This window comes from Quercus suber, unplaced genomic scaffold (genome assembly GCF_002906115.3).
Source record: "Quercus suber isolate HL8 unplaced genomic scaffold, Cork oak 2.0 scaffold_514, whole genome shotgun sequence".
NCBI classification, from domain to species: Eukaryota; Viridiplantae; Streptophyta; class Magnoliopsida; order Fagales; family Fagaceae; genus Quercus; species Quercus suber.
Window position 1 is genome coordinate 183,599 of NW_027069963.1, and position 27,608 is coordinate 211,206.

The 27,608-nt window shown below is 35.4% G+C and overlaps 1 protein-coding gene and 1 non-coding gene across 2 annotated transcripts; one reads left to right on the forward strand and one right to left on the reverse strand.

The window, feature by feature from the left end:
• Nucleotides 1–1,561: 1,561 nt before the first annotated feature.
• LOC112026948 (uncharacterized) lies at nucleotides 1,562–26,554 on the reverse strand. The gene is made up of 19 exons (XM_065763563.1): nucleotides 26,408–26,554; nucleotides 25,952–26,251; nucleotides 22,981–23,079; nucleotides 17,683–17,867; nucleotides 13,168–13,272; nucleotides 11,883–11,953; nucleotides 11,497–11,636; nucleotides 11,301–11,411; nucleotides 9,821–9,937; nucleotides 9,605–9,694; nucleotides 8,654–8,707; nucleotides 8,446–8,520; nucleotides 8,176–8,251; nucleotides 7,866–7,965; nucleotides 7,151–7,220; nucleotides 5,914–5,984; nucleotides 5,034–5,143; nucleotides 4,097–4,354; nucleotides 1,562–2,186 (listed from the first exon to the last, which is right to left on the reverse strand). Exons 1-19 carry the CDS (start codon nucleotides 26,552–26,554, stop codon nucleotides 1,921–1,923), a joined length of 2,445 nt encoding a protein of 814 aa, XP_065619635.1. The 3' UTR covers nucleotides 1,562–1,920.
• LOC112019060 (uncharacterized) lies at nucleotides 12,217–17,586 on the forward strand. The gene is made up of 5 exons (XR_010625029.1): nucleotides 12,217–12,319; nucleotides 12,506–12,628; nucleotides 12,902–13,010; nucleotides 17,279–17,358; nucleotides 17,571–17,586. It is a non-coding gene; the product is annotated as an uncharacterized LOC112019060 (transcript).
• Nucleotides 26,555–27,608: the final 1,054 nt, after the last annotated feature.

The following is a 27,608-nucleotide window of genomic DNA, read 5'->3' on the forward strand; positions in this document are numbered from 1 at the left end:
ATTATTATCTAATATGAAAGTAAATTGATTTGGTGAGACTATTTTGTTCAAAAAACGTCCTAACCTATTTGCCACGGTTTAGAAATTATATCATAGCTAACAATACAGGCTTATTGGTATAAAATGACCAAAAACTTTTGCATTCACAATCAAAGTTTGTTTGCTTCAATGCAAGCCTCCCAATTACCTTCCAGTAAGGCTTAAAGAGGAGACCGGGCATTCCACCAGGCCCTGGCGATTTGAGGAGATACATTTGGCAAAGTAGCTTTCCAATTTCCTGTTCGTATAGCATTTCATATAAGTAAGAATATGATTTGTACATTAGTCCCAGAATCAACAATCTAAACAAAAACATGCATGCTAAGAATTTTTTATTAGATATTTTAAATTTGCCTAAAGGAGTAAGCAAATACTAAATAGAAATGTATTTAACGCTTGTTTGCTTCAATAACAAGCCTCCCACCTATCTCCTAGTAATGCTTAAAGAAGAGACCACGAATTCCATCAGGCCCTAGACAATTAATTTTAGGAGATTCATTTAGTGCCTAACTCCTCTTTATTTGGTACTTCATACAATAAGAAAATGATTTCTACGACTACAAGCATCAACAATCTAAACAAAAACATGCTTGCTAAGAACTTTTTCTGTTAAATATTCTAGAGAGGAATGAGTTAATGTATTTTGGACCAAATTGACAATCCAAAACGTAGAAGGATTAAACTGCAATTTATTTGTTATCTTTCTATCCTTAATTCATTATTCTACAAATGCATATACTTAGAATTTAGACATAACGTACACGTAGTCATTGAAAAACCAACTGCAACCAATTGATGTTTGGTACAACATTTAATAACATGCTGTCATATTTATTGGTTCCCGAGTAAAACAATAGAGAGAAAAAGGCATGGGCAAAGGTTGGGTCTAATGCACAAGTAGACTAAACTCGTTGTGACGTGGGCACATGATAATTATTCAACACATGTCCAAATTCCAATAGGTCCAGTGCAAAGGAGCATTAAATAAACGGCAATTCCAAAAGCCACATAGCATTTACAGTGAGCTCAATAGATGTCTTTTTTCTTTTCTTTTCTTTTTTCCAAATTTTGATTAATCAATCCCTATTTTTATTCCAAGAAGCTCAATAACTCATCAACACCTATAGGCTTGCTAAATGATGTCTCCTCAATTGTTTATTCTCTACCAACTCTCTTTCTACAGTACCAAACAAGAAAACATCTGAATGAAATAAAGAAAAAAAAAGTATAGAATTCACTGGAGTAATGTATTTTTTTTTTTAAAGGTGGATTGCTAAAATACAAAAATGACCGTCCAGTAAAAATTGTTAGAAAATTGTCTAGAGTTCATTGTAAATGCTTAAGGAAAAAAAAAGGTATATAATGAGCAATTATTAAGCTGGTTGAAACTTGCAATAGGATGAAATAGAATGTAAAGCAAACGCTCCCCATGCCCCTTTTTGAAGCTACAGGCTAGAATAAACGTCAAGCTAAACCATCTACAAACGTATTTCATATACAAATCAATTAAAGAGAAAAAGAATAATATCCCAGAAGATATGTTACAGGCCCGAATATAATGATGATGCGAATTTTAACATTACACCATATTCAACATATGTCACACGAAAAATAAAAGTTTTCTTCTTCTTCAAATGAACAATGGATTGAACTTGAACTACTAACTGCGTATCTCTCAGCTTAGTAAGCCACTATTGAACCAAAACAAAATTAATCAAAAGAATAATATTACAAGTCAAATAATATAGTCACAGACTGCAAATACAACTCACTGTGACATGGATTCGTTTTATATCAATAAGGTAAATCACTCAAATGTACAAATATAAATCTTGTAGTCCTTTCTTCTGTTCTGTTCTATGCAATTCTTCACATCCCAGATTAGGATGGCTGATTTTTTCTCTGTGCACCTAAACGTGGAGCAGCAGGCTTGGCTCCTCGACCTCGGCCAGACGATAAAGGCTGTGCCCTTGTAGCTGGTGCAGGAGCAGCAATGGCATTCCAAAGGTCATCATCAGCTGATGCAGCTCTTCTAACATTCAAAGGCTTAGATGATTTTGGAGCTGGCGCAGCTATGGAATCCCACAAATCATCATCTTCATCATGTTTGGTCACCTTTGCTGCATTTTTCGGTCGTAAACTTGTAGCTGGGGGATGGGGAATAAGAAAAATTCCATTAAAAGACATGCTGAATGCAAGACCAAAAACTAAAAGCAACCAGGAGCAAATAGTATAAATGAGTAAGCATTTGTGTCATTTACTATTCGTGCACAAGTGGTGACAAGTATTTTCAAGTACACAATAGAAACAAGATAGAATAGCAATAGCAACTATAAAGCTTCTATTACTGAATATCTGGTTGTTAATGTGCATATATTGTGTCAAGACAATCTACAACATAGCCATGATCCCAGAGTTTTAGGGTCGGAATGGATCCTCAACAAAGCAATCGGGGTTGACCACGTGTATTAGGGGACACCCCAAGTTGTGTCTATAAGGATTTCATTCAAATTAAAATTACTAAATTATACAACGGCTACCAACCTACGACAACCCTCCTTTTTCCAAGCTTGTGAGTTGTGATCAACTGTGAGTAAAATATATGACACTAAGCACTGAGTTTGTCAAGACACATATATAGGGAAAAATAATAAGTTGCTAGTTGCTATTACTCTAGAGAAGAAACACATCCGAGTCACAATCAACAATCCTAGAAGAAATGTCTTTGTTTTTTTTTTCATATGAGGCATGCCAAGTGACAATAGCTAAATGCACACTTCTAAATGAAAGGAAGTTCAAACAGTAGTCAGACTTCCCACCAGTAACAATTATATTCAAGCTGGACTAGGCTACCAGTTGCAAAGCCAAAAAATAAGTCTACCGAGACCAAGCTAAATATATCAATATTTATTTTGCTAGGTATATAGTAGGAGGGGGGCTGATGGGGTTTGAACCCCAGTGCCTAAGCACAAGAGGTGTGGAAATTTATTTACTATCTGATCTATAACTCGTGTTGTGTATAATTTTGAGGTACAAAAACTAAAATTTAAACAAGTTATAGATGACAAGGAAGTTGATCTCTAATCATCATGGTATTTTGCAAGAATGGCATATATGTATATATATATATATATATATATAATTGGTAAGTTACACACACATCTAATGGGCCTTGAACCCACAACCTCACCCTCCACTTTGGAACTTATACAAGAGAAGGTGCCCTTTGAGTTAGAGCTCACTGACACTTTAAAGAGAGAATTTATGACGTAATGGTAGATTTTTATAATAAAAAAATACATCCAATAGAAAGTTCTTTAGCAGTGTAACATTGACAAAAGTTACACCAATATATATATATATATATAATGGCTGAGTATGTTAATTGATTTATAAGGTTTTGGAAATTTATAATTGATTCTAAACTAATTCTTTTTAGTAATTTTCTATATGTGCAGTTAGACAAAACCAAACAATTGAGGTGTAAATTTGTCTCAATAAAATAATTATACATGCTACTGATCACATATAATTATATAATATAATAAACAAGCAAATTCTAATAACTTATTCGGAAAAAAAAATTAAAAATTAAAAATAAATAAATGCTTAGTTCAATTACTCAAACCATATTTATCAAATATAAACATCAAATAAACCATAACAAGACAGCCACAAATATCAAATTTAAAATTTTAAAAAAAAAAAAAAATGATATATTGCGGATTTGAGATTTAGTGCTTGGATTTGTAGAGATTATGGGCCGGATTGTATTTTATTGGGTTGTTTCAATTGAATTTCTTTTTGGATATTTTCTTATCTCAGAGTCTGGGGGGGCCGGTAAGTTAATTTCCCTAACAATTATAAATTTTTTCCCATTTTAAAAATTCAGTGGGGGCCCTGGCCCCTCCTTAGCTCCGCCCTTGTGTATATATATATATATATATATATCTTCCGGTCATGGACCAGATGGGGTAGATGGATAACCATTTTAACTCAGCCACTTTTACCAAATGGTAAATACTGTCAGCAACTAAAAGTTGAATGGATAATCTACCTTGTTTTGGCTGGGAAGCAGGTTGTGAGACTGGCCGCTTTTGAGCTGCTTGAATGTTTGCAAGAGAGGGAGATGGCTTTGGCTCTTCAAGTGGTTCAATATCATCCCAACCATCCTTGTCATTTTCACGCTCTTCATGGATTCCATTTTCAAGCTCTCCCCATCCATCCGTTGAGGTAGGAGATGGAGGTAGAGGTTGATCAGCAAAATCTGGGGTGGAATTGACACGGATAGGTGCTGTACTTGGAGTATCTATCACTAGGATTCAAGGAAAGTAATTACAGTAAGATTGAATTTCAAATAAATGCCCTCACTTAAACTTATGTATCCATTGGATGTCGTAATCAATTAAGTGCATTTTCTAATATTAGTGCCAGAATGCATATATATAACTTCAGAGAGACAAGAAAACTAACATAATTAACACATTTTGCTCTACCCTGTTCCTGTACCGTACATAAAGTAAGCCCTTATGTACCAATCCACCCTCTTTTTTCTTCCAACACAATAGAAGCAGTCTACATGAATAAGCATGTCCCAAAACTGTTCCAAAATCGGTAGCCAATACCTCCTTAACAAAGATAGACACACCAGACCTCATTTATTTTTATTTACTAAAAAACCTTACAGAGTTAAATTATGACAGATACCACATAAGCTATTCAATTATGAAAGTTGAACAAAACAGGCTTTATGGCTCCATTAATTACCAGTTACCACAATAAGATCTCTTGCCATTAAATATCTAAAAATTTATCATATTTAATCCAGTCATTCTACTCAAGTCTATCCAATAACCCATACATGGGCAATAGCAAAAAATAAGTGTTATCACAGGGCCCAGATTTGCAATAAGCTGGAAAAGGAAAACAAAAAAGACAAGTTATCCTTGTAAAAAAAAAAAAAAAAAAAAAAGACAAGTTATCAACATGCCTACCTGAACTGGCATTGGAAGAAGTAGAAGTTAGGGGTGCACTGGAAGTCACAGAAGCAAGTGGAGCTTGCTCAGAAGGTTTGCCCTTGAGAGTCAAGGAGCTCATGGCCCATCTGCATAAGTACCATGAGTTTCAAGTCAATAGTAAGGTAAAGATGCATTTTCTAATATTCTGAGTTGAGAACCAATTATGGAAGAATGGAGTTGAAAATCAAGGTATTAATAGAACTATTCAAAAGCAATCGAATTTAAGAACAGGCACAAATGGAGATTAATTAGGGGCATGTTTGGGCTTTTTTTTTGGGTGAGTTACACACACTGTGGGTCATGAACCCACAAACTCACCCTCCATCCCATTAATATGGAAGGAGTACGTGCAATTTGGAGCTAGAGCTTATTTGCATGGTATATTTTGACATTTGGATGTCCCGTATCTTAATAAAGGTTGATCTTGTAAAATGTCATATCTATATAAACACCAAAACAATTATTATAAATCATTTAATTATATATAGAAAATGCCTTCCTTCCAGCAAGTGCTAGAAACAAGCCAATAGATTTGATTACATGCTATCAACAACATAATAAAAATATATATATTTAAGATCTGAAATTTAAAAAATAAATAAATAAATAATCCCATTTACAAGTTACAATTTAGGATTAGCAGTAGAGTGGAACAATACATGATGGTTTCACCCATGTGCTTTTTTTTTTTTTTTTTGGATGACATAGGAGAACTTCACTCAGATTAGTTTCACCCATGTGCTTTTAGTACCCAGTTTCACATAAAAGGCAACAGCTTGGAATCATTCCAACAATTTGTCTCAATTTTGAATGAAAAGAACACATACATACATACATATGTACATTCATAACTCACCCAAGTAAACTAGCATTTCCAGGTATTGATGGCAACCCAAGGCCTGCACCTCCAGTATCTCCTGAATTTGCCTATAAATGACCACCAAGGGGAAATAATCAACATAAAAATTATGAAAGAATGGAGCAAAACCAAATATCAGCATCATATATTCTAGTTCAGACTCATTTATCCAAAAACAAATATATATATATATATATAATCTAGTTCAGACTCAAGACCTTCTTTCCCTAAAAATTAACTACTTCTTAGTAAAAATACAACCAAAAGAAAGAAAGAAAGAAAGAAAGATTGAAAGAAGAGACGGGAAGACTTATCCAAAAAAGGAAAGGAACGAGATAGACACATTAATTTCTTCTGATATCAAAAGCACCACTAAAAATGCACAAATTATAAACTATTCACGCTTGAGTCTAAACCAATATACATGTCTTTCTACATTCGGCCAAGAACATCACTTTTATGATAAGAAGCAAAAAAAAAAAATAACACAACAAAGCAAAAACGTTAAGGGCAGAAACCCTATCTTAAAATAAAGAAATATGCTATCTGATTTAAGCATAATATGCATACTTCAAATAAGTTGTGTTCTTCTTCTTAAGCAGATAACTTTACTTAACAAGCAAGGAACATTTCACAACATTAATTTTGCGCACACACTCTGGCCTTACGCATATGGCAAAAGAAACAATAAGCTTCTGTAATTCTTTGAGGGAACTTTGTGAACACAACCTGTGAAAATGAGATCTTTCGTCTATTTTTAATATTTATCACTTATTTAAAGTAAAAACCAATAAATTTCAGATCAGTTTGTATCAAGAACTTTTCTTCAAGCAGGCGGGATGCTGGAGTCACCATAAATATACTAGCTGGGGGGTGCCATGGTCAGCCAAGTTGGGAGAGTCAAAAAAGGAGATCATGTAGGTACAAAGGTGTCTGTACTACAAGGGCCATAGAAACATAATATCACAGACCATGACTTCACTAACTCTTGCATCATAGATGTGATGTCAACAGGAAATACATAAGAATTGATTCAGGAAAAAACGTGGAAGTCCATTATCAAAAGGAAAAAAGTGGAAGTCAGTAAACGCAAGCTACACTCATGCACACAATACTCATCTCCTCAAAAATACATGCAGATTTTATAAACAGAAGTTGCGCTTTAAACCAAAATGCCACGAATTTTTTTCATAAGTAAATAATAATTAGAAATAACAAGAATTTAAAAACACACCTTTTCTTGGAATTGCTTCAGCATCTGCAAAAATTGATCAACAGCTTGGAATGCTTTTGAGCGAACATCACTGTTCAAAATTAAAAAGGAAGACAACATGATGGCTCAAAGACTGAAAATACTTCAAGGTCCAACAATAAAAAAAGTAACCATGTTAAGAACATAAGACCCAGAGAATAGAAACAAAGAAATTGAGTACAAAAGAAACAAAAAATAATAATAATAATAATAAATATAAAAAAATAAAAATCTGTGGGTTAAAGTAGCATCATAGAAATTCATCTTTTATGAATATGATTGTTATTTTAATGTCTACAGATAGAAGAAAAATTACTGTGCCTAATGATCCTATCATTTAAAAGAGCCCCAGAAAACATGTGTGATATTAATTAATAGTAAAAAATATAAGGAGGCCAGTGTTCAAAACCGCAAGCATTGTTCTCCCAGAATTAACCGTGTCCGTTTTATAGAGTAATTCTGACTGTCCGCTCCTAGCAATAAAATATTACTGGATCAAAGGCACATTTCTTAGGATTGACAGGCCACCGGACAGTTAGTTGGAAAGGGGAAGACTTAATCAACATAAGAAATAAAATAGGACAGGCAAAAAAAGTTGGATAAAAGGAAATGAGTGTTAAAAAAGCACAGCCTCAAACGTTTACACCAGGAAAATGGCTAAAATAATAATAGGCAAATCATTTGAAGAATAGTTAACCTGTCGGGATCAATGGTAAGTACAACGATGTTCGGTAGAATCCGAGTTGCAATCTCAGTGACGTCATAATAAGCACTGGTGGCACATAGAGCCATGATCCCTGACACAATAAAATTTTGAATTGGTCCATAAACTAACTGATAAAACAACATTGGAGTTAATCAACATCCAACATTTAAAGAATTGAAGATGGAAGTTAAAATGCACAAATTTTTTATTAACAAAACGTAGAAATATTTTTAATGCCAAGAACTTCATGAATAATGAGGTGAAAGAGCTGCCACAGACAAATATCATAGAGTTCTAATACCTGCTCCTCGGGCAGGCGAGAAAGTATCACGCAATGCACGAACAGTAAATGCATTAATCAAAACTCTCTTCCTTGTCTGCATTGTAGATCTGAACCCATCAGTTGACACTCACAAAAGGAACATTTAAGAAAATATGCTTATGACGACCAATTAGACCATAATGAAAAAAGGAAGAAAGCATGACATTTAAGAACAAGCATATCAAACAAGAATATCAAGTTATTCAGGATGCCAATGAATCAATAAAATAAGAAATTGTTGATACTAACCCCTTCATTTAGGTGACTTGCAATATTCCCAAGTAAAATAGTAGTATTTGTTCTGATTGCTGGCTCTTCATCAACCTGCAAGATTTACAAAACTGAGAAACCTATTGAACATAAAAGAAAAAGAAGTCGTCGTCAACTACATCAATATGAGTGAATGACCAGCTCTTTATAGGCTCCACTTCTCCAAACAAATGGTTGAAACTATTACCTGCAACTTTGAGAGATACTTCAATAATGACCCCGAAATAGTACGTTGAGAAAGCTACAATGACAGGTGAAATAGGAACAACATTTAGAAAGGAGTCAAAAAAACACAAAAAATTATCTACCATTGATTAATAAAATGACTGGAGAAAAAAACCCATGAAATGCAGACTCAAGATGATAACATAAGGAAGAGAAGTGTGTTGCATCATTTGCCCGTAAATATTATGGTACTACAATTTCAATCACAGCATTAAATTAGCTTGAAACAACAATTCGTTGAGCATGGGTAAGAAATACTGAACATCCTCTGCCATTTTGGCTTCCATCTAGGGTCATATTCTCCATTAAATAACAAGCCATCATGTCTTTGTAGTTCCTTGACCTTTCTTTCCCTGTATTCTTTCTCGTCCTTGAAGTGAATTCAACTTAATTCAAACCACTCTAATTTAGGCATGAACCAAGCAAGTTAGAGGACATTCTCTCATCTTGTAAAGACATGGTGCAAGACAGCTTGCAACGGGTGGCCAAACTGTAAGGTGCCGCCCCACCAAGGAAAAGACAGAAGCCCAAGAGTCATTAAAATAGGTATGCCAATGAGCTATGATTCAAATGACACTACCTCTCACAAGAATGGGAGGGTGAGATTGTGGGTTCAAAATCTACGACATGTTTTGTACAGCAAAAAAGCCTTAGTCCCAAAACTCAACTTCAAATCCTCAGCAAACTAATTAGACTAATGCAACAAATCAACACTAATTATTTCTGCACTTTTTAAATGCAATTCATTATTCCTTCTCAGAAAATTCAACACTAACAACCAGAATTACTGCAGTATATGCCTCTTACATTAAAGGGCTCTCACCAAAATCAACAGTGGTTTTTATCAATAAATCCATTACACAGAAAACAAAGGAAATAGGAGTCCTAAAACCAGGAAATATGATGCACAAACCTTAGGAGCCAGAGTAAGCATGGATTTAAGAGTCAGTTCACGAAGGAAAGCAGATGTGTCAGAGAACCCAGTAGCAACATGAGGGTAAACCTAGTTGCAAAACACCAAATGGAATTTTAGAATTTCCACACTGCTAAAACAATAGATAATAGAAGAAAAGTAGAGTTTGCATGATTGTAAAAGACATTAAAATAATTTGTATCATTGACTACATACTTGTTCGTCAACAATTTGTGCTGATAACGTCTCTCCATATTGATCAATATGTTGCAAGAGACCAACTCGAATAGCTCGGTCATTGGAGGCAAATAGTTTCACAATTGTTGGCAGCACCTGCATATAATTAATTTGAGTCAAGTTAGAGTAAGATCTAGAGTGAAAAGAGGACCAATAAAGGTGGGGTGGAGTAAAATAGCAATAGTGCCACAAACACTTTAAAAAACAAAATAAATTTTTTTTTTTTTTTGATTGGTAAACTATACAAGCACCCGGCATGTCTTGAACCGATAACCTCACCATCAACTTTGCTCTTACAAAGGGAGGAGGTGCCAAGGTAAACCCATGGACAAATTATGAACAAATTATATACTATAACTTTCTTGCTAGTTAGTTCTTAGTTTTTCTTATCTGTAGCAAACTGCCTGTGTGCTTTTATTTTCATTGTATTGTTCTCTTCTTTACCAATGAAGATAATTACTTATCCAAAAAAAAAAAAATGCTCTGTACCTCCCCTTTTCGGTAGATAATCTTGAGGAAAGACCTAATGTGTGTTCTATTATTTTAATAAAATAAAAGAATTTTTTGTGCAGGAACAAAAAGAAGTAGATTCATTCTATACCCGATAAGTACCAATACACAGTGGTAGGATGATTGGTGGTATACTTTGATCATGGGCTATAGCTATTCTTATAGCTATTCATTAAATGACCATGTAAGCCACCTCTGGACCATTTTTAAGGTATTAAATGAAGAAACGCCTCTATATAAAGTAAGAAAATTGCTCCTTTGCAATTGTCAAAATTTTACCCAAAGCTGATTGGTGCTGCATATGCAAATGCAATGGTGAATCTGTTGATCACCTTTTGATTCATTGCCCTATTGCTTCAGATCTGTGGTCCATGATTTTGGTTTTCTTTGGAGTTTCATGGGTGATGCCAAAATCTGTTGTTGAGCTTTTAGCTTGTTGGGAAGTTGTTTTGGTCATCATTGAAATGATCATATTTGGATGGTTATCCCCTATTGTTTGATGTAGTGCAGTTGGAGGAAAAGGAATAGTTGGAGTTTTGACGACACCAAAAGTTCTATCTATGATCTTAAGTTCTTTTTTAGAACTCTTTTGGATTGGTTGTCAGCCACGAGGAATCTCTCTTTATTTTCTATTATTGATTTGTTAGATTTATGCAATTTTTGTAACTAATTGTCTACCCCAGTATATTTCCTATATACTTGGGTGGCTCATTTTTTCTGATTTATATAATCTTATTACTTATCAAAAAATGAATTGCCCCTTTGCACATACATAGATCTTATTCCTAGGGCATCACAAAAACCGCTAGTTCATATAGAGCCATCAAACTGACCAAACCAGCAACTAGAGCTCTATGCATTATATGGACAGATATCAAGCAACCCAGATCATTACAAGAAAAAAATTAACATCTGAAAATAAGGATATTGTAAAGGTACTTAAAGAGACCTTGGCACTGAATTCTTCTGTTGAAAGCCAGGAACCCATTTTCAACAAGGCAGCCAAAGCAGGGGCAGCAGCTGAACCAAATTCAAGTGCAGAAGCTAATAATGGTACTAACTGTAGAAACAAGAAAACAAAAACATAAGCTGGCATTCAAAGACATTTCAAGTAGATATATAAAATTAGAATTTCCATGCCACACCTTTTTCAGGACAATTGGCCGAGGAAGCTGCTCTGCTAAATTTGGAAGCTTGCGGAAGAAGGTATCCCTTTCAACACTGTCTTTTAAATTTAGAATCTCCATAAAATGTATTGTGTCCACCAGTTTATTTTGGAAATATTCTGCCAATCCATTGGTTGAAAAACTTTATAATAAGAGGAAAAAGAATGGCAGAGAAAAGAAAATCCAAGAAGCAACATTATGCCAGAAACAGAAAAGCAGAGCTAAGTATAAGAATTCATAGTGAATTTCATCAAAATAGGTACACAACTTGACATAGCCACCACTCACAAGGCACATCATGTAGCAGGTTACCAGGACTAGAGTTTCTTCAAAATAATTAAATATAATCAAGTTTAAGAACTCACCACTATTTTCAATAAGCTTTGATGTATTCAACCTACGAGAAGGCATGGCACTTAAAAGCCGCTGATATTTCCTTAAAAGTTTATACTCATTTTAATGAATTATTATACTTATTAAAAAAAAAAAATATTAATGACTTATTACTTTGTTGTTTGCCATAGATTCTCCTTTTGTAAGCATTTTACTGTAAAGAATTTTAATCTGCCATCTTTTTGTTGATTTATAGTTTGGCAATAGATAGACACTATCTATTGGTCTCTGTGTGATGTCCAATGCCAAATATAGGGCAGTTGTTTGAAGCATCAATGATCAATTTGTTGGTGGTCTTAAATCATTTTGACTTGTAGTAACTTGACTTTGTTACAGGGATGAGTATTATGCGTGGGGACTGCACCAGATAGCCAAAGCTGTGAGCTTCTTAAATAATGATTGTAAACTTGTAAGTATCCTTAAATGGACTATACTTGTATCATTGATATTACATTACATAGATATATGTGTTTGTGATTTCTGCTTAATATATTAGCTTTTTTTTTTGGGTCCAGCTTCTTGTTCTTCTTCCACTTTTCTCTCTCTTATTATAATGTTCATTTTTTTACTATTTGACTCACTTTGACTACTTCAGGTCCATGGTAATGTTTCTTTGGCAAGTGTTGTTGTCACACAAACTTTGGACTGGAAGCTGCATGCATTTGATGTTCTATCTGAGTTTGATACTAATAATGAAGCTTCCACTGTACCAGTGCTGGTAATCTTTGTGTTTGGATGTAATCCATTAGTTGCAATTTGTTCTTGACTTATGCAATGATATATATTGTATTATTTCTGAGAACTTAAAACAAAATTCATGCATGGAAATGATTATAAAATAATAATTAAGAAGCAAAAATTTTAACGAATGGGGCATCAAAGAAAGTGTGTTGTCTAATTATAATTTAAAACCTGCTTTCTGCATAAGTGGCTTGGTGATTGTTTGATTTGGATTTTTTTCTCACATGTTATCTTTTAATATTCCTTTCAGCCATATGCATGGCTTGTTGGAGCACAATATAAACCGACAGAGTTAGTGAATTCAGACTGGGCTGCGATCCGAAAATCACCACCATGGGCTATTGATTCTTGGGGCTTGGGTAAGCTTCTCATGGCTACCTTTTTGGCTCGAATGAAATGTGATAATTAGTTTGCTACATGTTGTGGATCATACAGAATACATAACTGACCTTAAAATTTCGGGACTAAGGCTGGGTTGTTGTTGTTACATGAGATGGATCATAAATTCTCTCTTACTGTTGCACTCGGTGATTGTTGATATACATGTCTTTTAAATCTTGTTGTGGATCCGTACTTGTATTTCCACAGTTCAATTCTCTATTTTGATTAATGGGTCTCCAGCTGATTTTTTGGTAGTTCAAGGGGTTAAGACAAGGGGATCCGTTATCTCCTATGTTATTTTTGATTTTGATGGAGGTGTTCAGTAGGATGTTGAGAAGAGTTGAGGAAGCTGGTTTGATCCGTGGCTTTAAAGTTGAGGGTAGGAGGGGTGGTGGGGAATGTGTTTCACATCTTTTGTTTGCAGACGATACTATCCTATTTTGTGATGCAGATGTGGAGCAAATTCTTCATATTCGGTTGTTGTTACTCAGTTTTCAGGCGGTAACAGGTTTGAAGGTCAATGTGCACAAGAGTGAAATGGTTCCAATAGGGGAGGTAGATGATGTGCATGCTCTGGCGGATATTTTGGGCTGTAGAGTTGGAACTTTGCCTATGTCTTATCTTGGTATGCCATTGGGGCTTCACATAACTTCCCTTCAATTTGGAATCCTATTTTGGAAAAAATTGAGCGGAAATTAGCCGGGTGGAAGAAGTTGTATTTGTCTAGGGAGGTCGATTGATGTTATAAGAGTACGTTATCTAGTCTTCCTACCTATTTTCTATCTCTGTTCACCATTCCTACTTATGTGGCTAATAAAATAGAAAAGTTGCAAAGGGACTTCCTATGGGGTGATAGCAAGAATCATCTGGTAGGTTGGATAAGTTTGTGCGCCTATAGCTAATGGTGGTTTAGGGATAAGGAAAATTACTACATTCAATAAGGCCTTATTGGGAAATGGCTGTGGCGGTTTGGGAAGGAAGAAGGTCGGTTATGGAGGCGGGTGGTAGCGTCAAAATATGGGGAGGAATGGGGGGATGGACCTCAAAGCTAGGTAGGGGAGTTCATGGGTGTGGTTTGTGGAGAGGTATACGCATGGGATGGGAGGATTTTAGAAAGAATTGTCAATTTGTTGTTGGGTTGGGAAATAGAGTGAGATTTTGGCAGGATGGGTGGTATGGGGATCAACCTTTCCAAGTGGCTTTCCCAAGGCTGTATGGAATTGCCATTGATAAGGAGGCATCTGTGGAAGCTTCTTTGTCAAGGCAGGGGGCAGATGATAGAAGAATTTGGGATGTTCGTTTTATTCGAGCTTTTAACGATTGGGAGATGGAGGAAGGGCTGCATTTTCTTCGTATATTGGGAGCTAATACTCCCCAATGGATGGTAGAGACCGGATGAAATGGAAGTTGAAGCCTAATGGGGAGTTTGACATTAGGTCGTATTATAACAAATTGCGGGACTCTCCCTCAATTGTCTTTCCTTGGAAAGGAATATGGAAAGTTAAGGCTCCTAGGCGAGTTTCTTTTTTTGTTTGGTGTGTAGCTGGAATAAGATCCTAACGGGTGATAATTTGAGACGATTGAGGGATTGGATTTTGTAGACTGGTGCATTATGTGCGCATTGTGGAGAGACGGTAACCACTTACTTCTTCATTGTGAGATGGCTTATCGGTTGTGGAGCTTTGTCTTCATAACTTTTGGTTTGTCTGGGTTATGCCTAGATCGATCCCAAATTTGCTTTTTGGTTGGTGGAATTGGTTGGGGAGCATTCGTCTCAAATTTGGAACATAGTTTCGTTATGCATCCTATGGTGTATTTGGAAGGAACGGAATCGCAGGACTTTTGAGGATCTGGATAGTTCAGGTGTTCAGATGATTGCCTCTTTTAGTGGATCTCTTTTTGATTGGTCTCGAGCATGGGGACTCACAACTAGTGATTCTCTCCCTTCTTTTCTTAGCTCTCTCTCTTTTGTATATTATTTGTTGTTTGTTTATTTTTTGTTTTCTTTTTCTTTGTATTTTCTCTTGCTCTATGTTTTTTTCAATGCATAGAGTAGCCATTCGTATATATAACATTCTTACTTATCAAAAAAAAAAAATCTTGTTGTGACCCATAATATGTCGGGCTGAACTNTTTTTGGTAGTTCAAGGGGGTTAAGACAAGGGGATCCGTTATCTCCTATGTTATTTTTGATTTTGATGGAGGTGTTCAGTAGGATGTTGAGAAGAGTTGAGGAAGCTGGTTTGATCCGTGGCTTTAAAGTTGAGGGTAGGAGGGGTGGTGGGGAATGTGTTTCACATCTTTTGTTTGCAGACGATACTATCCTATTTTGTGATGCAGATGTGGAGCAAATTCTTCATATTCGGTTGTTGTTACTCAGTTTTCAGGCGGTAACAGGTTTGAAGGTCAATGTGCACAAGAGTGAAATGGTTCCAATAGGGGAGGTAGATGATGTGCATGCTCTGGCGGATATTTTGGGCTGTAGAGTTGGAACTTTGCCTATGTCTTATCTTGGTATGCCATTGGGGCTTCACATAACTTCCCTTCAATTTGGAATCCTATTTTGGAAAAAATTGAGCGGAAATTAGCCGGGTGGAAGAAGTTGTATTTGTCTAGGGAGGTCGATTGATGTTATCAAGAGTACGTTATCTAGTCTTCCTACCTATTTTCTATCTCTGTTCACCATTCCTACTTATGTGGCTAATAAAATAAAAAGTTGCAAAGGGACTTCCTATGGGTGATAGCAAGAATCATCTGGTAGGTTGGATAAAGTTTGTGCGCCTATAGCTAATGGTGGTTTAGGGATAAGGAAAATTACTACATTCAATAAGGCCTTATTGGGGAAATGGCTGTGGCGGTTTGGGAAGGAAGAAGGTCGGTTATGGAGGCGGGTGGTAGCGTCAAAATATGGGGAGGAATGGGGGGATGGACCTCAAAGCTAGGTAGGGGAGTTCATGGGTGTGGTTTGTGGAGAGGTATACGCATGGGATGGGAGGATTTTAGAAAGAATTGTCAATTTGTTGTTGGGTTGGGAAATAGAGTGAGATTTTGGCAGGATGGGTGGTATGGGGATCAACCTTTCCAAGTGGCTTTCCCAAGGCTGTATGGAATTGCCATTGATAAGGAGGCATCTGTGGAAGCTTCTTTGTCAAGGCAGGGGGCAGATGATAGAAGAATTTGGGATGTTCGTTTTATTCGAGCTTTTAACGATTGGGAGATGGAGGAAGGGCTGCATTTTCTTCGTATATTGGGAGCTAATACTCCCCAATGGATGGTAGAGACCGGATGAAATGGAAGTTGAAGCCTAATGGGGAGTTTGACATTAGGTCGTATTATAACAAATTGCGGACTCTCCCTCAATTGTCTTTCCTTGGAAAGGAATATGGAAAGTTAAGGCTCCTAGGCGAGTTTCTTTTTTTGTTTGGTGTGTAGCTGGAATAAGATCCTAACGGGTGATAATTTGAGACGATTGAGGGATTGGATTTTGTAGACTGGTGCATTATGTGCCGGCATTGTGGAGAGACGGTAGACCACTTACTTCTTCATTGTGAGATGGCTTATCGGTTGTGGAGCTTTGTCTTCATAACTTTTGGTTTGTCTTGGGTTATGCCTAGATCGATCCCAAATTTGCTTTTTGGTTGGTGGAATTGGTTGGGGAAGCATTCGTCTCAAATTTGGAACATAGTTTCGTTATGCATCCTATGGTGTATTTGGAAGGACGGAATCGCAGGACTTTTGAGGATCTGATAGTTCAGGTGTTCAGATGATTGCCTCTTTTAGTGGATCTCTTTTGATTGGTCTCGAGCATGGGGACTCACAACTAGTGATTCTCTCCCTTCTTTTCTTAGCTCTCTCTCTTTTGTATATTATTTGTTGTTGTTTTATTTTTTTTTCATTTTTCTTCTGTATTTTCTCGTTGCTCTATGTTTTTTTTCATGCATAGAGTAGCCATTCGTATATATACATTCTTACTTATCAAAAAAAAAAAATCTTGTTGTGACCCATAATATGTCGGGCTGATCTGTGTGATGATGCTATATTTGATTTGAACATTTTCTTGTGTATTATCCAAACTTCTTTTTACTTATCATGTTAAAAAAAATAGAACTTCTATGTACTTATCTGATACAAATTCTACAGCTTCATTGGCTTTTGTGTTAATGATGTCTTCTTGTTATTATTATTATATTAATATTAATATTATAGGCTTCTTTAAGCAATCTAAGCTCTTTATTTTGATTGATAGGCTGTCTTATATATGAACTCTTCTCCGGCATGAAGTTGGGCAGAACAGAGGAGCTGAAAAACACTGCTTCGATTCCAAAGGTTAGCCTTTTGTTGCTATGGACAGGTTGGTGATGACTTATTGTATGCTTCTGGAGTTATTTCCCTGCCTCTTCGCTACGCTATCTCCACCCAACCTTTCCCTTGATTACCTCTATGTTGTAGTAATATATTAATTGTTGTGTTATTTTGTTCATGCATGTGTTGGTTGCTTTGATTTGATTTTATTTGCATCTGTTTTCTTGCCTCAACAGTCTTTGCTTCCAGATTTATGATGCCCTAATATGTTCAAGTGAGTGAAAAAATCTAGCCAATAAATATTTGGAAATTTCTGAAATTATCCAAATGCAATCACATTGGATAAACTATAATAGATACAGATGACTAGATTGCCCATACCTTTGTGTACCTTCTAAGCCAAGTTCCTTGATCTTTTCAGACAGTGGCATAACAGGCTCCGTGACAATGTAGATAGTAACCTTTGCAGTAGAACCATCAAATGTTTCAGCCTCAGTACTGTGAAGAAAGGATAAGATATTGGGATGTCTGACCTGAAAAGGAGCAAAAGCAGCTTTATACAGAATGCTAAAGCTTCTGGAATGTCAAACCATCAAAAGTAGTAGGTCTGGAATAAAAAGTAATAAGTTACAAAAGATGCTTCTGGTGTAACTTCAAAAAGCCCACATGTAGTTTCAGATAGACTTTAGTGGGCATGTGAATGCCCAGGCATGAGTCCAAGAGACCCAACATACAACATTCCTTCTTATGTAGCAAACAGACTGGAGAGATTGCAAAAGAATTTCTTTTGGGTAGATTATGGGATGGATTTAAATTCCACTGAGTGGAGTGGAATCCAGTATGCTCTCCAGTGAAGTATGGCAGATTAGGAGCAAAGAAGTTGGGCAGCAAATTTTAATCAAGCTTTGCCAGGGGAATGATTATGGCATTTTGGTGAGGAAAGAAACCGTCTATGGTGATGTGTTATTGACTTTAAATATGGAGAGGAATGGGGACAATAGACGACAAGGGTGGCCAAATATACTTATGGATGACTGGATGTAACCAATGGAGAAGAATAAGGGCAGGCTAGGAGAGATTTGCAAACCATACTACTTTGGGGTTGGGCATGGTAAAAGAGTGATTTTTGAATGATACATGGAATTGGAATCAACCATTGAAAGCATTGTTTCTAGACTGATACTCAATTGCAGCGGATATGCTTTTGTACATTCTTCTTTGGAGCCTTTGAATGAAAGGAGCACACGCACATTGTTTAATATCTAATATCCCTAGTGGAGAGGGTTCAGATTGTTTAAAGTGGAGGCTGAAGATGATAGTAAGTTTGATGTTTGCCCGTATTACGAAGTAAGAGGCTCCAATGTCATAAGTTTCCCATGGAAGAGTATTTGATGAGCTAGGGCACCAAGCAAGGTACAGTGTGAAAATTAGCAGTGCAACTATGGATCATTTACTCATCCATTGTGGAGTAGCCTATAACTGTGGTCATTTGTTCTTTCTTTGGGATTTTCATTCGGTGATGCCAAAAACTGTTGTGGGTCTACATTGGGTTAGAAAAATTGGTTTGGAAAACAGAAATCCTCTGTCTGGAATATACTTCCTTTATGCTTACGTGGGTAATATGGCGGGAGAGGAACAACTGTACTTTTAACAATGTGGAGGATTCAATGGTAGAGACAATCTTCATTTGTGAGATTGATATTCAAATGGTTTAGGATCCTTTGAGCTAGTGATATGTGATTTATTGTAGGCTTTATATACTCAATTTCTTTTAATAATAACTTTTCCATATTGCCAATGAGCTATAGCTCAATTGGCACTTCCTCCGATAATAATGGGAAGGAGGGTGCGATCATGGGTTCAAAACCCTTTGTGTGCATGAGTAACTTACCAATAAATAAATAAATAACTAATTTTTCCATATTTGTAATTCTTTGGGAGATTTTATGCATACATCCAGTGTACATGAATATCTCCTCATTCTAATATAATAATAATAATAATAACAACAACAACAACTTAAAAAAAATAAAAACATGGATTGTCAAGTACACAAGTCACAGACCGGAAGCATACTAAGAGCAGTTTTCCATGTTGGGAAGGTGGAAAGAGAATAATCAACTTCAATTGGCAGTACCATCTAAGAGGCGAAGATGAAACCACTAAGTCACCTTGGAGACTCACTGCCATGAACTTTCAAAAAGGGATCTTTTTTGCACCTGCTAGTGTTTTTCTCTCAAGTATATACATAATCATATATACTTGCTTCACTAGGAAGTTATATTGTATCATTCCAAATTTTAGACCCTCACAATCTTTAACCAGGCTAGAAAATTGGGTTGACCAATATGATCAAAGAATTATCAGTTAAACCCCAAAAGTGACCATCAAAAGAAATTCTGATATTTAGTGTCTGTTTGGGATCAGCTTATTTAGCTTTTTGCTGAAAGTTTTTTGTTGAAAGTGTGCTAGAGTATGCTTGTACCTTGAAAAAATTTGAAAAAGTGAGAAAATGAGGGAAAAAGTGAGGCTTTAAAAAGCTTTACATAAAAGCTAAAAGCTGAGCTTATAAGCTGATGCCAAACACACTCTAGTACCTTTTCAAAGTTCCTAAGATTCAAATGACTTCCACATGATAAAATTTCACTAAGTGTTATTCTGACCTCAATTTGTTAATATGCCATGACAAGACACAGAATTCTCTCATCCACAAGGGATAACAACATTGCATTTTTCCACATGAACATTTTCTGTTGGATACAATAATTTCATAAACAACCAAAAAGGTCAAAGCAAAGAACCAACTCTCAGGATGCCAATGAGCTCTATCCCAAATCTCCTCTCCTTGTAAGAGCAAGGTGGAGGGTAAGGTCATGGGTTAAAGACCTACAGCACGTGTATTGTAACTTACCAATTTTTTAAATAAACAAAAGAACAAAAACAAACAACCAACTCTCAGGACTCAATCATATCTACAACAGCTATAAAGTTCAAAGCAACTATTCATTCCTCGAACTCAGCCTTAAAGAATGCAACTCTAGCCTTTAGTCATTGAACTTAACAACAAGGGGATGCTTTAGTGCAATACTGCAATCAGAATATTGTTCGAATGAAGTTTGAGAGCCCCACAAACATGCTGTTGGATATCACATATAACTTCCAAATGCATTTATAGGATGACCAATGAAAACAGGAATAACCATCCCCCAAATCCAGCCTTGGAGAATGCAAATCTATCCTATAGTCATGGAATTGGAATTTCACATCATTAAAAGAGATGCTTAGGTGCAGTTAGAATATTGTTTCAATAAAGTTTTAAGCCACAAACGTGCAGTTGAATATTGCGAATAATTTTATCATATGCACTTATTCAATGAAAAAACTCTATAAATGGCAAGGATGACTGCCTTTGGAAAAATGAAAACTGATTGCAAGCTAACCTATTTGAGTTTGAAAAACAGAATCATCCACATTGCATCATGTTCCTAAAATGTAGTTGGGAAAATAAGAGTATCAATCAAATAGTTAAACTGCAAATGGAAAATAATTTACAATAGCTATTATAAGCTTACAGTGCGAAGCCGCTTGACACCATTTCGACCCGCAGCTAAATGTCCATCCTGGTTAGAAAAATTGGTTTGGAAAACAGAAATCCTCTGTCTGGAATATACTTCCTTTATGCTTACGTGGGTAATATGGCGGGAGAGGAACAACTGTACTTTTAACAATGTGGAGGATTCAATGGTAGAGACAATCTTCATTTGTGAGATTGATATTCAAATGGTTTAGGATCCTTTGAGCTAGTGATATGTGATTTATTGTAGGCTTTATATACTCAATTTCTTTTAATAATAACTTTTCCATATTGCCAATGAGCTATAGCTCAATTGGCACTTCCTCCGATAATAATGGGAAGGAGGGTGCGATCATGGGTTCAAAACCCTTTGTGTGCATGAGTAACTTACCAATAAATAAATAAATAACTAATTTTTCCATATTTGTAATTCTTTGGGAGATTTTATGCATACATCCAGTGTACATGAATATCTCCTCATTCTAATATAATAATAATAATAATAACAACAACAACAACTTAAAAAAAATAAAAACATGGATTGTCAAGTACACAAGTCACAGACCGGAAGCATACTAAGAGCAGTTTTCCATGTTGGGAAGGTGGAAAGAGAATAATCAACTTCAATTGGCAGTACCATCTAAGAGGCGAAGATGAAACCACTAAGTCACCTTGGAGACTCACTGCCATGAACTTTCAAAAAGGGATCTTTTTTGCACCTGCTAGTGTTTTTCTCTCAAGTATATACATAATCATATATACTTGCTTCACTAGGAAGTTATATTGTATCATTCCAAATTTTAGACCCTCACAATCTTTAACCAGGCTAGAAAATTGGGTTGACCAATATGATCAAAGAATTATCAGTTAAACCCCAAAAGTGACCATCAAAAGAAATTCTGATATTTAGTGTCTGTTTGGGATCAGCTTATTTAGCTTTTTGCTGAAAGTTTTTTGTTGAAAGTGTGCTAGAGTATGCTTGTACCTTGAAAAAATTTGAAAAAGTGAGAAAATGAGGGAAAAAGTGAGGCTTTAAAAAGCTTTACATAAAAGCTAAAAGCTGAGCTTATAAGCTGATGCCAAACACACTCTAGTACCTTTTCAAAGTTCCTAAGATTCAAATGACTTCCACATGATAAAATTTCACTAAGTGTTATTCTGACCTCAATTTGTTAATATGCCATGACAAGACACAGAATTCTCTCATCCACAAGGGATAACAACATTGCATTTTTCCACATGAACATTTTCTGTTGGATACAATAATTTCATAAACAACCAAAAAGGTCAAAGCAAAGAACCAACTCTCAGGATGCCAATGAGCTCTATCCCAAATCTCCTCTCCTTGTAAGAGCAAGGTGGAGGGTAAGGTCATGGGTTAAAGACCTACAGCACGTGTATTGTAACTTACCAATTTTTTAAATAAACAAAAGAACAAAAACAAACAACCAACTCTCAGGACTCAATCATATCTACAACAGCTATAAAGTTCAAAGCAACTATTCATTCCTCGAACTCAGCCTTAAAGAATGCAACTCTAGCCTTTAGTCATTGAACTTAACAACAAGGGGATGCTTTAGTGCAATACTGCAATCAGAATATTGTTCGAATGAAGTTTGAGAGCCCCACAAACATGCTGTTGGATATCACATATAACTTCCAAATGCATTTATAGGATGACCAATGAAAACAGGAATAACCATCCCCCAAATCCAGCCTTGGAGAATGCAAATCTATCCTATAGTCATGGAATTGGAATTTCACATCATTAAAAGAGATGCTTAGGTGCAGTTAGAATATTGTTTCAATAAAGTTTTAAGCCACAAACGTGCAGTTGAATATTGCGAATAATTTTATCATATGCACTTATTCAATGAAAAAACTCTATAAATGGCAAGGATGACTGCCTTTGGAAAAATGAAAACTGATTGCAAGCTAACCTATTTGAGTTTGAAAAACAGAATCATCCACATTGCATCATGTTCCTAAAATGTAGTTGGGAAAATAAGAGTATCAATCAAATAGTTAAACTGCAAATGGAAAATAATTTACAATAGCTATTATAAGCTTACAGTGCGAAGCCGCTTGACACCATTTCGACCCGCAGCTAAATGTCCATCCTGGGCATTACTCCCAGAAAGAGAAAATATTGACACTAGAGACCCATCATCCTGAAAGTTACACCAGAATTAAAAAGGCACATCAACTTTTATTGGGGCGGGAGAGGGTGGGGGGGGAATCAAGTAACTTTCAATAAGAAAACAGTGAAAGAAAAAGACAAGCATTTTTACAGCCTAGACTTTAATGTGTTCCATCATGGTTTGTAATAAATAATCCCCAAATACCAAAAAAATAATTGTAATTATATTAACAAAACAACCTATACTAAATTTACATGAACACGCTGAATCTTTTTACAAGCACACTGGCTCCATAATAAATCATATACAATTCAGATCCCAAATACGTTGCTGATAAACACTAAATTTGCAATATTAGTTTCTCCTTGAGATAGCTTATTTTGGACAACTTGTTTTTAAAGGTGAGGCTCATTAAAAAGTGCGACTTTAATAAGTTGTACCTAGAAAAAAGTGAGGCTTTTAAAAATACCTAGAAAAATAAGCTAGGGAAAATAAACTGGCCAATATACCATAATAAACAGTCAGTCAGCCATGTTATGTTTAACAATGAAAGAAAATAGACAAAAGACATACAAAGCCTGTTTTCAGGGGGGAAAAAAACAACCAAACAAACTCTAATAGACAATAGTAGAGAAAACTTTTTTTTGATAAATAACGTAAGAACTTTTATTAAAAAAAATAGTCAACCCAAGTACACTAGAAATGTACTACAGTGGTAGAATTTAAGAACCCAGATTACAATGATCAAGAAGGACAGGGACAAGGAGGGATAAACAAGAACATGAAGGCAAAACAAAACTCCATTCAAGGATAGTATAGAAGAAAAAAGACTATATCAAGGATAGATCATTCACAATCCTCAAAGCATCTAGCTTTCATTTCCCTCCATAAGCACCAAAACAAAAAGTGCGGTACAATCCTTCATAAATCTATATTAGATCATTCACAATCCTCAAAGCATCTAGCTTTCATTTCCCTCCATAAGCACCAAAACAAAAAGTGCGGTACAATCCTTCATAAATCTATATTTCTATGTCTTCCAAACTTGCCTTGCCAAGAAGCTAACAACTCAATAACTTGCGACTTTAATAAGTTGTACCTAGAAAAAAGTGAGGCTTTTAAAAATACCTAGAAAAATAAGCTAGGGAAAATAAACTGGCCAATATACCATAATAAACAGTCAGTCAGCCATGTTATGTTTAACATTGAAAGAAAATAGACAAAAGATATACAAAACCTGTTTGCAGGGGGAAAAAAAACAACCAAACAAACTCTAATAGACAATAGTAGAGAAAACTTTTTTTTTGATAAATAACGTAAGAACTTTTATTAAAAAAAATAGTCAACCCAAGTACACTAGAAATGTACTACAGTGGTAGAATTTAAGAACCCAGATTACAATGATCAAGAAGGACAGGGACAAGGAGGGATAAACAAGAACATGAAGGCAAAACAAAACTCCATTCAAGGAGAGTACAGAAGGAAAAAGACTATATCAAGGATAGATCATTCACAATCCTCAAAGCATCTAGCTTTCATTTCCCTCCATAAGCACCAAAACAAAAAGTGCGGTACAATCCTTCATAAATCTATATTTCTATGTCTTCCAAACTTGCCTTGCCAAGAAGCTAACAACTCAATAACTTTATGCGGCATAACCCAATGAATACCAAACAAACAAGACCATAGACCACAACTCATATGCTATAGGACAAGGAAGAAGAAGATGATCCACCGATTCCCCACACCTTTAGCACATATAGCACTACAATATGTCTAATCCAAAGAATGTCTGTAGTTAAAATCTTACCTAAAGCGGTAGTCCAAGAAAAGAATGCTACTCTAGGAGGAACCTTCGATTGCCACACCATTTTCCAAGGAAAAGAAATGAAAGAAGACGGGATAGAGAGTGATAAAAACCTCTAACCATAGTTGTCAGTATCGTACAATACGCGATACGTATCGTACGATATGTATCGTATCGTGTGTAAAAAGTTTCGTATCGTATCAGCGTATCGTAAGTGCTTATGAATCGTACGATATAGTGTGTGTATCGTATGAATCGTATCATATCGTAAAATCGTACGTATCATACGATACATAGACAAATGCTTTAAAATGAGATTTTTTGTTAAAATTTATACTTTTATTTGAATCTAACAAGTTATTAGATTTGTTTTTAACAAAAAATTATTAGGTTACTTAATTTGGCCTAATAAAATAACATATTCATAAATTTTTTTCCCCTCTCTTTTTCCTATAAAATTTGGACTACACAATACACACTTACACTTCACTTTAATATTTGCAAATTTATTTTCTAAACTATGAATAAGATATTAATTGGCAATATGATTATTTTTTATTTTTGTCATTATGTTATAAGTTCAAGAAACTAGAATGCCAAGAAGAAAGATTTTTTTTTTGAATTATTAAAATAAAAAATAAAAAACAAGAAGGGATAGTAAATGTTAATGACGATGAAGAAAATTTTAATAAATAAATAAGTTTGCAAAATGATAAACATGATGATAGCATTGACTTAGATGGGGTTTATTAGGCAATATGATGAAAATTAATTATTATTTTTGGGTCATTTGTAATATGTTCTCACTTTTGAATTTAAACAATTTGAATGTGTATGTCATAAACACATGCTAGTTTGATTTATTTAGTTAGCTTGTTAAATATTATAACATAAGTGATGATTAATTAGTGATTAGTTGAATATATTTAAAATTTATAATGAATATACAATTTATATATGTATATCTATAATTTTTTATAAATTTTATTAAGTGTTTGTGTATCTTACGATACACGATACGATACGATTCATAATACGGAAAAATAAAAAATCGATTCACGATACGATTCACGTTTTGACAACTATGCCTCTAACTTCAAAACCTCTTCTCATTGCTAGCTTCCAACAAGCTTTATCGGCGCCATAGCCTCGTACATCCATGGAATAAAGAATATCCAAAAACAGAGCCAAATCTTCTAACTCCCAATCTTGTACTAGATGACAGAGCTGGATGTCCCAATGAAGCCTCCCATCAAAGAAATGCATGACCTCCGGCACAAAAGACTCCCTTGCCCAGCTAATACTATACAACTCTAGAAAAGCTTCTTTAAGAGAACAATCCCCACACCATACATCCTCCCAAAACTTCACCCTAGTACCATCACCCACATCATACTAAAGAAACTTAAAAAAAAAGCCAACCAACCACTTCTAATGGTTTTCCACACACTTAACACCATAGGTCCCTGACACTAGTTTTGTACACCAACCACCCCTAATAGTAAAGAAAACTAGAAACACCAAAATGATGTTTTCGTTTCATTTCCTCACACATTCACCATTCATCCCTCTCTCTTCATTGGAAGTAATTGCTGCCAGCAACAATGATAGGTAAGCCACCGCCACCATGGAGAAATTTATCTTCCCTTCTGGTTCTTCCTTGTCATCACACCAACTTGGCTTGTTTGACAAGGTCATCCAAAACACCACAGCAAAACCCAGACAACCAATCGGACTTCAAGGTCCATTTTCCCCACAAGATTTCGGTTTCTTGTTGGGATTGCTTTAAAGTCATGGCAGCTTGGAGTATTGGCAGAGTTAGGATGGTTTCAACAGCAAATTAATGGTGATTGGCAGTTTGGGTAGGGTTCAATGATGATTTTAGTTGATTTGTTTTTTTATAAGAGAAGATTTATTAAAAAAATGCAAAGGGGTGCTACCAAAGTATCCAGTAAGTATAAAAGCAGAAGTCAAAACAGAAAATAAAAAGTAAAAAATAATAATTAATTAATTAATTAACGAAAACTCAAGGTATCCAAAGTCCACAGTAGAAGAAGTAGTTGATATGCGCTCATATAAGATCTTCAAAAAAAAAAAAAAAGTTTAAAGCAACAGTCACTCCGTTCTTTCCAAAGACACCACATTAAATACAATCGAACAACTTTCCAAATGCACCCCCATTAACCCTCTAACCAAAAAGTCCTTTCCGACATGATAACACCTCCATCACAAAATACGGCCCAGGAGACACCAACCAAGCAGAAAACCATAGACTACAATTCCCAAGCCACCACACAATGTAAGAAAAGATGAGCCACATTCTCTCCATGGATTTTACACATAAAACACCAAGCCACAATAATTCTCCCTCCCTTCATTTTTTTTTTTTGATAAGTAATTATCCCTCCCTTCATTAGATTATCCATTGTCAAAGTCCTCCCTAATGCCACACACCACAAGAACAAAGCCATCGTTTGCAGTACACAAGCTTACCAAATGCTTTGCCAAGGAAAACCTTTACATCTGCCTTCTTTGAACGCTTTGTAGTAGCTCTTTACTTGGAAGACTTGCTTTTTCAAAGGAAACCATTCCCACTTATCTACTTTCCCACATCAAAAATGTGTTAGTGTATGTCTTTCAGTAATGGTACCATATATTCTACTTCCCAATCAGGCACTAATCAAATGAATGTAGGATTCAAATAAAGGCGACCATTTTTGGACTCTATGTAATCTGCCACTCTAGCTTTTTT